A 13,571-nucleotide genomic window follows, 5' to 3' on the forward strand; every position below is an offset into this window, starting at 1 on the left:
GTTGGTCGAGTTTCAGACACGCCCACCGGCAAGCCTCAACGCACGCCGCCGTGTGGACGCTGCGTTAGACAAGTGGGGTTGTTGATCAGAGTTTGAAAGCTAGAGTAAATAGATGAGTTTTGAAAGGGTGATAAGAGAATACCCTCAGAGGGCGGATATGCAAGGCAAGGCAAGTTTATTTATGTAGCATCTTTAGACAAAAGGCAGCCGAAAAAAATTATACAACGGCATTGGCAAGTCAACAAGCTGATATATGAATGAGGATTATGAATTACATTTATCAATGATTAGCGTGTGTTTCCAAATGAGAGATTAGAAACTAATCACACTGTGGTGCAGTGAGGACAGGTTTTTGTAAACTTCATTCAAACTTTAAAATGTTACACATCTTTTATGACATTATTCGTTTGACACAACTTTTAAATCAGATTTCAGCATACAGCATTCACACCGCAATTTCTTCAGGTATTGCATTGTCTATTTTTTAAAGTTTTTCTTTTCTCCCCACAGGTTCTGCGTGAGAACTGCCTGGTGACGCTTGCCAACATCTCGGGCCAGCTGAACCTCTCAGTTTACCCAGAAAGCATCTGTTTGCCTCTGCTGGACGGCCTGCTCCATTGGGCCGTCTGTCCGTCAGCCGAAGCTCTCGATCCCTTCCCGACTTTAGGACCCCTCGGCTCTCTTTCCCCGCAGAGACTCGTCCTGGAAACTCTCAGCAAACTCAGCATCCAGGACAACAACGTGGATCTCATCTTGGCCACGCCTCCTTTCAGCCGCCTGGAGAAACTCTACGGATCGTTGGTTCGCTTAGTCGGCGAGCGAAAAGTACCCGTGTGTCGAGAAATGGCCGTTGTGCTTCTGGCTAACTTGGCGCGGGGAGATAGCTTAGCGGCGCGGGCTATCGCGGTGCAGAAAGCCAGCGTGGGGAATCTTCTGGGTTTCCTGGAGGACAGTCTGGCCGCCACTCAGTACCAGCAGCAGAACCAGAGCTCCATGATGCAAACGGGTCATCAGTACGAGCCCACCAGCGTGGACATGATGCGGCGAGCGGCCCGAGCGCTACACGCCCTCGCGAAGGTGGAGGAAAACCACTCGGAGTTCACTTTATTCGAGTCGAGGCTACTGGACGTCTCCGTTTCCCCCCTCATGAACTCCGCCGTTACCCAGGTGATCTGTGACGTACTTTTCCTGATCGGACAGTCATGACAGCCGTGGGGAGGTTTCCGTTCTGCCTCTCGCTCCCCGACTTCCTCCTCCTCAAACAACAACAACCCCTTTTTGTTCGGTGTGTCTGTTGCGAGTGAAAAAGAGCAAAACTGACTTTTTTTTTTTTTGTTTGTTTTTTTTTATTTATGCAAAATCACCTCGGATTCCACTGTCTGTTTTTTCTGCCTCCTCCTCCTCCCCCCCTTTCACCTCCTCCCCCCCCTCCCTCCCCCTTTTCCTCCTGCTTCTCACTAAAAAGGAAGGAATATCATGAAGTAGCTGTGGATTTTCTGAAAAAGATCAGAAATCAACATCGGGACATATAGGACGCGACGGGGGCGGGGGGAGGGGGGAGGGGAATAAAGGACTTTGTTTTTTAATGAAAAGATATACAAAAAACTCCAGAAAAAAAATAAACTGTAACCAAAGTTGCTGTCTCGTTTACAGTGAATTTGGGGGGGTCGGCAGGGGGGGGGGGGGGGGTGCACGGACTAAACGATATTATGGACTGTGGTGTTGCTGTAAAACTCTGGATGCTATATTTACTCCACAGGAGAGAAACCACACTATTGGCTGCCATGGGGAGGCCTAGATTGTAGGACTTTTTTCTGTACTGTACCTTTAAGAACTGTAAACATACTGTAATAATAATAATACTGTTTCACACTGAGATACGCTGGCTTGGCAGCAAACTGTAGTTTTTAAAAGACAGTTTTAGTTATTATTAAAGAGAGAAAAACAACGGCTTTCCCCCCAAAGTTTGGTGAACCTACAACACCCCGACCTCTTTACTCTTTGTCCCTTGATTGTATGACTTGACCCTTATATTGAAAAAGTCACTTCTTTAGGACTCGATGCTAGATGCAGTCCGAGCTGCGTGTAAATATGATGTTGTACATTACACCTCTCTATCCTTCTTCTTCTGTTGCTCTTCACCGTTTTTAATCTTTGACGAGTTTCCCCCTCCCCTCCTCTTTGCATCAAGTCATGTGATTACTTGACCTCCTCCTCCTCCTCCTCTTCCTCCTCAACAGACTGGGTTTTAGAGAAATATAACAAAAATCGTGATCCATTTGAGGTCCTCCCATAAAATGACAACCTTGATGAAGAAACCATTTTTTGTTTATTTTTTTATTTTTTATTTCTTTCTCCAGTGATGCGGATTCTGCATATTTGTATTTCAGATGATGTAGCTAAAAACTTGATGTAAATTCCTCCCTTTTCCCCCTTTTTTTTGGCTTAATGAATATCATTTATTCAGTATGAAATCTTTATACTATATGTTCCACGTGTTAAGAATAAATGTACATTAAATCTTCGTAAGACGTTTGCTGTGGATTCATTTATTTTTCCACCATCATGCACACAGCAGGGTTAAAACCACCTGGAGTGTGTTCTGTTGATGTCTTTGATATGCACACACACACACACACACACACACACACACACACACACACACACACACACACACATACATCACTTCAGGGGACATTACATTGACTTACATGCATTCCCTGAAGACTTATCCTAACCTTAACCAACACATGCCTAACCCTTACCAAGTCTTCACCCTAAAATTAATTAAATTAAAATGTATGTCCCCATAAGGGAGGCAAGTCCCCACACGTAATAATGTAAATAGATTTAGGTCCCCACAAGGGTAGTAATGCTAGGACCCACACACATATATACACACATATATACACACGCACACACACTGCTCTTATTAAATGCACGGTCATGTTTTCCATCTGTGCATTGAAGGATGCTCATATTTACATATATATTTAACTATCATACATACAGATAACCTTCATGTTGTGCTCTGTTTGAATGTTTTCTGCAGATTTAATGGGATATTGTGACCATGGCTCCAACTTTAAAGTGTTTTTATTATCAATTAATATGCAGATTATTTTTCTAGATTCATTGAATAATAATCTTGGTCTGTAAAATCTCAGAAAAAGTCAAATGAGATGTATTGAAATGCTTTTGTCAGTGTATAGTAATATAAACGGAGAATGCAGGACATATCCATATTGGAGAGGCAGAAAACATCATTTTTGACAATCTTTGCATTATATACATGTTTTGTCAATTTAAACCCACTTTATTATGATATTAAAGGAAGAAAAGCAAGATTTTTTTGTTATTGAAATGCTTAAAACAGCATTGTCTGACATCTTTGCATTTAAATGTCATCAAATGATTAAGTGTTTGTGATCAGTCAAAAAATATTTGCAATTGTTTAGTGTCTTCTGCAGCTCTTATTGTGAAATGACCCTTCTTTCAAGTCCCAGCTGATTTCTTTAAATGTCTTGTCAGCCTACAACACAACAATAATCCGTTTTTAATTATACATTAAATGGAGAAAAGCAAGAAGTCTCCATATTGGAAAGACTGAAAAAATCATTCATTAAAATATTTTGCGTTTAAAAACTACTTAAATTAAATGCTTATCAAAAAATATTGCCAATTATTTTTTGATGCTCTTATTGTGAAAGAACCTTACTTTTAAGAGCGATCAGGGACATACAAAACAAACTCATAATACACCTTAATGTAATACCAAAGCTGCAAGTAAACAATCAAACCTCTGTGGTCTAATCATATAATTACATTACCTTAATTTAACTATTAGCTCAAAGTGAACCAATGTGTCTTTTTCAGCAGACCAAAGTCGAAGGAGGTTTATTTAAACCCCCAAATACTCAGTTTATTATGATATAAAACAGGGAAAAGCAGGAAGTATCCATATTTTAAAGGCAAAACACTTAAATAAATAATCAACAGAATACAGGCTGTGTATTTTCTTCGGCTCTCTCTTTCTACTCTGAAGCAATGGTGCCCTCTTGTGGTCACTACATCACATTACATCAGAAAATGCATTGTAACTACGGCAGACGGCGGTTAAACACTTTCAGAGTCCTTAAACAAACTTGATCAAATGTATATTTATACAAATTTTACTGCATGACGGGGAACTTATTGAATATGTCTGTAGTATCTCTTTTCGGCGTATTATCACTGAAAATCCTATACAATCAAAGAGTGAACTATCTTGACGTAGTCCAATATCTTTGATCTTTGATCAAACGCGTGACGTGTCAGAAAGTGTGGGCTCTAAAACAAATCATGGGTTCAGTCAGTTAGGAAACAATGGCAATAGAGAAGAAAAGTATAATAGAGAAACTTTAATATAATATTAGATTTTCATTACATTTCTGTAAATTTCTGATGAAATGTAATGAAAACGGATTCTGAGGATATGAATTTTCTTTATCGAGTTAATTTTCTTGATCGAGTTAAACATCTTTGTCGTAACGCACAACATATTACGGTACTGGAAGTGTAAGCACCATCTTGATGTAGTCCAATATCTTTGACTAAACGCATCACGTTTAAAAGAAGTGTGGGCCCTGATAAAAACAACGAACTGGGTCAGTCAGTGACACTGAGACACTTTGAAAATCAAATATATATTATATTTCAAGTTTCAAGACACGTGAAACCCAAACAATTTAGTTTGGGGTATTACAACAAAGCGCTAGTGTTAGACTGTGAACTATCTTGGCTGAGTTTGTTGTAACCCTTGATATATTACGTTTTTAGACGTGTTGGGTCTAATAAAAAGAAACACCTTTCAGTGAGAAACAATTGCAATAAAAATAATATATATTTTATCTCAACTTTCATTCCATATTCAATAAACCAACATTTGCTTTACGAGGTTCAACAAAGCGTTTCCGGTAGGATGCTAACTATCTTGATTCAGTCGAACATCTTTGTCGTAAAGCATGACGCGTTACGTTTCCATAAGTGTGGGCTGTAATACAAATAATAATAATACTATGGGCCAGTCAGTGAGAAACAAATAGCAATAAGAACCTTTTGAATAATTTTTTTTGATTTTATTTCAAGTTTTGTGACAGTTTCAGAAACCTGAGGTAATTTAGCGTCAGGCGGTAAAACAAATAGTTTCTGGTAGGATGTTAACTATCTTGATTCAGTCGAACATCTTTGTCGTAAAGCATGACGCGCTACGTTTCCATAGGTGTGGGCTGTAATACAAATAATAATACTGCTCTTGGCCAGTTAGTGAGGAATGAATAGCAAAAAGAGCCAGTTGAAGAAAAACATTTTATTTTATTTCAAGTTTCGTGACAGTTTCAAAAACCTGAGGTAATTTAGCGTCAGGCGGTAAAACACATCGTTTCTGGTAGGATGTGAACTATCTTGGTTGAGTTGAATATCTTTGTTATAACCCGTGACGTTTTCTGAAGTAACAAACGGGGCTAATCCAACTGTCTAAATCATTGGTATCGCAGTTATTTTTCGATAACAAAACAGTTTAGTACAATTTGATGGATCATTTTTTATTAACTTTAAACATAATATTCATTTAAAATTAAAGAAGCCTTTTTGTCACTGCAAACCATGTATGATTAAAGAGAGAACTATCTTGACGTAGTCCAATATCTTTGACTAAACACATTACGTTTCAGGAAGTGTGGGCTCTCATCAAAAGAAACACACTGGGCCAGTCAGTGAGGAAACTATTGCAATAAGGAGCCTTTAATGCAGAACATTATATTTGTTCAGGAACTTGGGAGTCTATTCTTCTGAGTTTAGTGAAGCTGCATCAAAACAACGCAATCTAACTGCACAAAAGTGTTGAATTAGACACATTGGATAGTACCAGCTGCAAAAACCAGCGCTTTTATTTTTTTTGTGTTTTTCTCTTTGCACTGCACTTTAACACATATTTGTGATTTCATCTCTTGATGTTTTAGCTCCAGGCTGCTTTCCAATTATCTGCCTTGCTTATGATGTCGTGGCAGTAAAACATCCTGTTTGTCTGTGCATGTGATTATGAACGATAAACACGGATATCCTCTTCTTGCTCCATTAAATCACAATACTAGTGTCAATTAAGCCGGGTGGCGTCACTGCACACCTTCTGGGAGTCATCTGAAGATGGAGGATGAGATGTTTAATCAGATTGTGGCCATGTTCCACAGCCTGGTAACTTGGGTGGCTGCTGGTGCCATGGTTTTCGGGGGATTGGTGCCCTACATCCCGCAATACAGAGACATCCGCCGGACCCAAAACGCTGAGGGCTTCTCCACATATGTGTGCCTGGTCCTTCTGGTGGCTAACATCCTCAGGATACTATTCAGGTAATGTACAATTCCCCCCTTTCCCCTGTCTGCTATGTGGTCACCAAACTCCATTGGAAAATCTGCATATTTAACACTTTTTTGCTTTTAAGTTCAAAAATATACTTAATATAACACAAGTTGGGATGTTTCAAGAGTCAGTTGGATATGTTCTATAATTCGGCTCCAAATAGATGGTTTTACAAGCTTTGTTTACATTGCACAGCTGCTGTTCAATTGGATGCAAACCTGCATTCAAAAATCTGCATATTTAATACTTTTTTGACGATTAATCTAACTGTATTCTTAATAGATCAACATTTTAGTTTTAGTAAGGGTCACTGGGATAGTTCGTATATTATTCGGCTTGAAAAAGATGGTCCTTAAAGCCTCTTTTCCATTGAGCAGCAGCTGTTGAATTGGATGCAAACATCCTTTTGAAAATCTCCTAAGCTTCCATGTGCTGTAACATACTAAAGAGGCAGGGACACATGACCAACAGATGAACAACTCACAGATGTCATCAGTTATGTAACAGCTGCAAATCTTCATCCAACAATCTGCTATTTTAACACTTTTTGCTTATAAATCCAATTATACGGAACATCTAACAAACGTTGGGATGTTTTAGGAATCAGTGAAATATTCTCTATAGTTCGGCTTAAAAAGCATCACCTCATAAGCTTTCATTGAATTGCAGCAAATTCTGAAATGGACACAATTATGTAAAACAGATTATCCACTAGCCCAAGGCAGTACTAAAATAACCGAATACCAGCAGATGATGCATTGAAAGCATGTCAAATGAAATTATGCTTTCTAATTATTTATAAAATGTCTTAAATTGATTGTATTCACTAAGTTATTGGGATTACTTACAGGTGGGCAAAGACAATATGGCTCTTTTAGGACAGGAAGTTGACAAAAAGTCCAGTGGTAACTTTTTTGGAGGTGTTAAATAACGTTATAAAAGCTGCCACATGTTGCATTGTAAATTAACGTGTGATTTTGTCTTCCTCCATCAGATTTGGCCGTTACTTCGAGACGCTGCTGCTGTGGCAGAGCATCATCATGATCTTCACCATGCTCATCATGCTGAACCTGTGCACAAACGTCCGCACGGCCACTGAACTCAGCACCAAGAGACGCTCCTTCATAGGTCAGAAACCTCTGCACACCAGATAAAACCCAGTTATCTCAGTTCACTGTGTGAGGAAGTGTGTGTGTGCTTTAAAGTGACGCTTTGAATGTTAAAGGCATGAAAGAGTGTGTGTGTGTGAGCGAGGGGTGAAAGAAATAAGGGATCAAATGAAAGAAACCCCAACAGTGCTTATTACATGGCTACTTTCCAAATGAATCAATAATTAGACACACAATATTGATTACAACATTGTGTTATTGCGGTTTTCCATCACTGTCCAACTCTGTTCACCCTTTTAATCAGCAGCGAATATTCGGCGCGCGCTCGTTTCTATCATGTGTAAGGTTACTGTTTGAACGGCGGATAAAGCAGCTGCGTCATGGCAACTGGACAAGAACTAAGCTAAGCTACTACTTACAGCATTCAGGTGGCTTTTCATAGTTGTTGTGCCACCGTGTTAGGCCAGTTTCATAGTGTGTGTGTGTGTGTGTGTGTGTGTGTGTGTGTGTGTGTGTGTGTGTGTGTGTGTGTGTGTGTGTGTGTGTGTGTGTGTGTGTGTGTGTGTGTGTGTGTGTGTGTGTGTGTGTGTGTGTGTGTGTGTGTGTGTGTGTGTGTGTGTGTGTGTGTGTGTGTGTGTGTGTGTGTGTGTGTGTGGAAAGCCACTCCTTAAGAAATTACTGTTTCAACAACCCAGTATATATAACCTGCCTCTGCGACGTCGCTTTATACGTGAAGTGTTTGTCAAGAGAATGAAAACTAACAAATAGGCTTTCTACAGGAAAACGCAGGGGTCATGTACTGTCAAAGTTGACTTCTTGTCTGTCTCCTTCTGCTGTTTCCTTTAGTGTTTACTTCCTGTCTGTCTTCTTCTGCTGTTCCCTTTAGCATTTACTTCCTGTTTGTCTTCTTCTGCTGTTCCCGTTAGTGTTTACTTCCTGCCTGTCTTCTTCTGCTGTTCCCTTTAGTGTTCACTTCCTGTCTGTCTTCTTCTGCTGTTCCCTCAAGTGTTTACTTCCTGTCTGTCTTCTTCTGCTGTTCCCTTTAGTGTTTACTTCCTGTCTGTCTTCATCTGCTGTTCCCTTTAGTGTTTACGTCCTGTCTTCTTCTGCTGTTCCCTTTAGTGTTTACTTCCTTTCTGTCCGTCTTCTTCTGCTGTTCCCTTTAGTGTTTACTTCCTGTCTGTCTGTCTTCTTCTGCTGTTCCCTTTAGTGTTTACTTCCGGTCTGTCTTCTTCTTCTGTTCCTTTTAGTGTTTACTTCCTGTCTGTCTTCTTCTGCTGTTCCCTTTAGTGCTTACTTCCTGTCTGTCTTCTTCTGCTGTTCCCTTTAGTGTTTACTTCCTGTCTGTCTTCTTCTGCTGTTCCCTTTAGCGTTTACTTCCTGTCTGTCTTCTTCTGCTGTTCCCTTTAGCTTTACTTCCAGTCTGTCTTCTTCTGCTGTTCCCATTAGTGTTTACTTCCTGTCTGTCTTCTTCTGCTGTTCCCTTTAGTGTTTACTTCCTATCTGTCTTCTTCTGCTGTTCCCTTTAGTGTTTACTTCCTGTCTGTCTTCTTCTGCTGTTCCCTTTAGTGTTTACTTCCTGTCTGTCTTCTTCTGCTGTTCCCTTTAGTGTTTACTTCCTGTCTGTCTTCTTCTGCTGTTCCCTTTAGTGTTTACTTCCTGTCTGTCTTCTTCTGCTGTTAGTGTTTACTTCCTGTCTGTCTTCTTCTGCTGTTAGTGTTTACTTCCTGTCTGTCTTCATCTGCTGTTCCCTTTATTGTTTACGTCCTGTCTTCTTCTGCTGTTCCCTTTAGTGTTTACTTCCTCTCTGTCCGTCTTCTTCTACTGTTCCCTTTAGTGTTTACTTCCTCTCTGTCCATCTTCTTCTGCTGTTCCCTTTAGTGTTTACTTCCTCTCTGTCCATCTTCTTCTGCTGTTCCCTTTAGTGTTTACTTCCTCTCTGTCCATCTTCTTCTGCTGTTCCCTTTAGTGTTTATTTCCTGTTTGTCCTCTGCTGCTGTTCCCTTTAGTGTTTACTTCCTGTCTGTCTTCTTCTGCTGTTCCCTTTACTGTTTACTTCCTGTCTGTCTTCTTCTGCTGTTCCCGTTAGTGTTTACTTCCTCTCTGTCCATCTTCTTCTACTGTTCCCTTTAGTGTTTACTTCCTCTCTGTCTGTCTTCTTCTGCTGTACCCTTTAGTGTTTACTTCCTGTCTGTCTGTCTTCTTTTGCTGTTCCCTTTAGTGTTTACCTCCTGTCTGTCTTCTTCTGCTGTTCCCTTTAGTGTTTACCTCCTGTCTGTCTTCTTCTGCTGTTCCCTTTAGTGTTTACCTCCTGTCTGTCTTCTTCTGCTGTTCCCTTTAGTGTTTATTTCCTGTTTGTCCTCTACTGCTGTTCCCTTTAGTGTTTACCTCCTGTCTGTCTTCTTCTGCTGTTCCCTTTAGTGTTTACTTCCTCTCTGTCCGTCTTCTTCTGCTGTTCCCTCTAGTGTTTACTTCCTGTCTGTCTGTCTTCTTCTGCTGTTCCCTTTAGTGTTTACTTCCTCTCTGTCTGTCTTCTTCTGCTGTTCCCTTTAGTGTTTACCTCATGTCTGTCTTCTTCTGCTCTTCCCTTTAGTGTTTACTTCCTGTCTGTCTTCTTCTGCTGTTCCCTTTAGTGTTTACTTCCTCTCTGTCTGTCTTCTGCTGTTCCCTTTAGTGTTTACTTCCTGTCTGTCTTCTTCTGCTGTTCCCGTTAGTGTTTACTTCCTGTCTGTCTTCTTCTGCTGTTCCCGTTAGTGTTTACTTCCTGTCTGTCTTCTTCTGCTGTTCCCTTTAGCTTTACTTCCAGTCTGTCTTCTTCTGCTGTTCCCTTTAGTGTTTGCTTCCTGTCTGTCTTCTTCTTCTGTTCCCTTTAGTGTTTACTTCCTGTCTGTCTTCTTCTGCTGTTCCCTTTAGTGTTTACTTCCTGTCTGTCTTCTTCTGCTGTTCCCTTTAGTGTTTACTTCCTGTCTGTCTTTTTCTTCTGTTCACTTTAGTAATTACTTCCTGCCTGTCTTCTTCTGCTGTTCCCTTTAGTGTTTACTTCCTGTCTGTCTTCTTCTGCTGTTCCCTTTAGTGTTTACTTCCTATCCGTCTTCTTCTGCTGTTCCCTTTAGTGTTTACTTCCTCTGTTTTTTTATTAAACTTGATAAATGATACCACCCCCAAAACTGTTACTTAGCTAAAACTTTAAAGAAAAAAGTTAGTTGAACTTACTATAGAGCTTCTTAGTCGTTATTTAAATCTCTGGAAGCTAAACATTTATTAAATATTTGTTAAATATAACTTACAGACTTAGACAAACATTTTTATTTAGTTCAGTTCCTCTTAAAAAATCTCAGCATGATCATTTAAATACATTTGTCAATGCTAATGATCCGTCCTGTATCGTTATCGCAATACTAGACGACAAAATAATCTTTATTTTGTTCCCATCTCGCATCACGGGTCACCTCTGGCTTGTCTGACAAAATGAAGACGGTTCTTCTTTCTCTTTCCCTCTTTTTGCTTTTTGTTTTATTTCCTTTATTTGTTGTCTGTAGCCACAGACAGTAAGGACGAGGAGATCAGAATCCCTAAGAGGCTTTTTGTGGGTACGTACAGATTTGACTGTGTCTGCCATGAAACATCAGCTGTAGTTCATCTCCCTCCATCTGTGTGTCCAACATTATCATGATGAGCATTAGCACAATGAGCATTAGCATGATGAGCATTAGCATGATGAGCTTTAGAATTATGAGCATTAGCATTATGAACATTAGCATGATGAGCTTTAGCATGATGAGCATGATGAGCTTTAGCATGATGAGCATTAGCATGATTAGCACAATGAGCATTAGCATGATGAGCATTAGCATGATAAGCATTAGCATGATGAGCTTTAGCATGATTAGCATGATGAGCATTTAGTATGATGAGCATTAGCATGATGAGCATTAGCATGATGAGCTTTAGCATGATTAGCATGATGAGCATTTAGTATGATGAGCATTAGCATGATGACCCTTAGCATGATGAGCTTTAGCATGATTAGCATGATGAGCATTAGCATGATGACCCTTAGCATGATGAGCTTTAGCATGATTAGCATGATGAGCATTAGCATGATGAGCATTAGCATGATGAGCTTTAGCATGATTAGCATGATGAGCATTAGCATGATGAGCTTTAGCATGTTGACCATTAGCATGATGAGCTTTAGCATGTTGAACATTAGCATGATGAGCTTTAGCATGATTAGCATGATGAGCATTAGCATGATGAGCTTTAGCATGATTAGCATGATGAGCATTAGCATGATGAGCATTAGCATGATGAGCATTAGCATGACGACTAACTCCATTATTTCACACGCATGTAGTCCTGCTGCTTCATCCATGTTTTCTTTCACAGAGAATATTTACTCTCTTCCTTTTATGCTGCGATGATTTCAATGCATGTTACATTTCACACCATCAGTGCAAAAGAACAACAGCATTACAGGGCCATTGTGGGAATGAATGTTTTTACAGATATGTGTAAAATGAAAGTACAAAAACTTGAGAATTTCAAAGATTATCCGATTTTTGTTTTTTATTTCCAGGAAGAAAAAAAATTGGAAAATGTTGAGAGATTTAGAGACTTCATTTATACATTTAAGAGGAATGTAATTCACTCCCAAAATGTAGTTTTCCCCCTCTATATTTGGTCACTTAGTCTTAGATACACGGTGATACATTTGGTAATATTCAGAGATTAAAACCTAATGCAAAGAGAACAACTATTATTTTTATTTGTACAATTTAGAGAACATTTTTTTCCAATCTTTTTGTTAATTTTTCATATAAGTCTATTAAATCTTAGATAAATGGTGAACAATTTGGTAATATTCACAGATAGAAACTTTTAGATGATAAAAGTGGACATTTGAGAGAAAAACGTTCCACATTTTCTAGTCATTTTTGATACTTTAATATCAACGTTTTCTTTGTAATATGTATAATTTTTTTTACCCACAATGGCCAAAATATAGCATGGTGTAACATGAAAGATCAACCTTCATGAAGAAAACATGTGTGGACTTCATATTTGCATGTGTTGCTTGTGCTTGAATCTATAATTTATATGAAATTCCAGCTATGGAACAAATCAGAAGCTCATTATTCTGACTGCATGTCGACACATTTCTAGTTCTCATGGATTTAACTTCAACTAACCTGTTTTTGAAGCATTTTAATGACATCTTCTAACGCTATGCTTTTAGTCTTTGCAGTTTGAAATGATGATTGATATCTCTAGAGCATGGGTGTCAAACTCAAGGCCCGGGGGCCAAATCCGGTCCGCGACTTCATTTAATGCGGCCCTACAAGAGCTCTGAAAGAATATAATACGTTTATTATACGGTTACATGCCGATTTACAGAAGCACATTGCCCATAAACTACATGTCCCACAATGCATCTCAAATATATATTTTTTAAATCAGAATTAGACTTTTTTTTTCAGAATTTGACTTTTTTTCAGAATTTGACTTTTCTTTCTTCAAAATGTCACTTTTTTTTTACATTTTCATTTTTTTTCTCCAGGATTTGGCTTTTTTTTAAAAAAAAAAAAAAAAAAAAAATCATTTTGTGACCTTCCAATGATTTTCCCTAGACTTCTGCTTTCAGACGTATTTAATTATGAAGTTATTACCCTATCCGATAATGATGCAATGTAATGTAATACATACGTTTATATTAAATATTTGCATATGTATATATATATAGTCTTAAAGTTACAACCGGCCCTTTTTGAGTGCAACCAAAATGCTGATGTGGCCCGCGATGAAATTGAGTTTGACACCCCTGCCTTAATGGCTGACTTGTGACAGTTCATGTTGTCTTCTAACCAGCTTTTTAAAATGTGAACTACACTAGGTTTCAACACAATGCCCCTTTATGTAATGGGTATGTCAGTAAATCTGGCTGGGTGTATCATGCGGAAACAGCTGCAGTTTAAACAGGAGAGAGGTTGTTTAATCCACCAATAATCTGATTGTTTTGTAAGAATTATTGAGTTAAACGTATTTAATTCCTTGCATTATTCATAT

At 38.9% G+C, this 13,571-nt stretch overlaps 1 protein-coding gene across 4 annotated transcripts in view; it reads left to right on the plus strand.

The window, feature by feature from the left end:
* Positions 1-5,069: 5,069 nt before the first annotated feature.
* The window catches only part of slc66a2 (solute carrier family 66 member 2), a 29,370-nt gene continuing 20,868 nt past the window's right edge, over positions 5,070-13,571 (plus strand). Inside the window, exons 1-4 of one of the 4 annotated variants that reach the window (XM_079652704.1) lie at positions 5,070-5,153; positions 6,228-6,386; positions 7,391-7,524; positions 11,045-11,095. In XM_079652704.1, the coding sequence (XP_079508830.1) occupies positions 6,256-6,386; positions 7,391-7,524; positions 11,045-11,095 (316 nt within the window). In that variant the 5' untranslated portion in view covers positions 5,070-5,153; positions 6,228-6,255. Of the gene's footprint in view, positions 5,154-5,265; positions 5,389-5,645; positions 6,387-7,390; positions 7,525-11,044; positions 11,096-13,571 lie in introns of those variants that run through there. The other 3 variants (XM_079652701.1, XM_079652703.1, XM_079652702.1) reach the window with 3 other exon arrangements.

This window comes from Notothenia rossii (assembly GCF_949606895.1).
Source record: "Notothenia rossii genome assembly, chromosome: 10".
In the NCBI taxonomy this organism is placed as follows: Eukaryota; Metazoa; Chordata; class Actinopteri; order Perciformes; family Nototheniidae; genus Notothenia; species Notothenia rossii.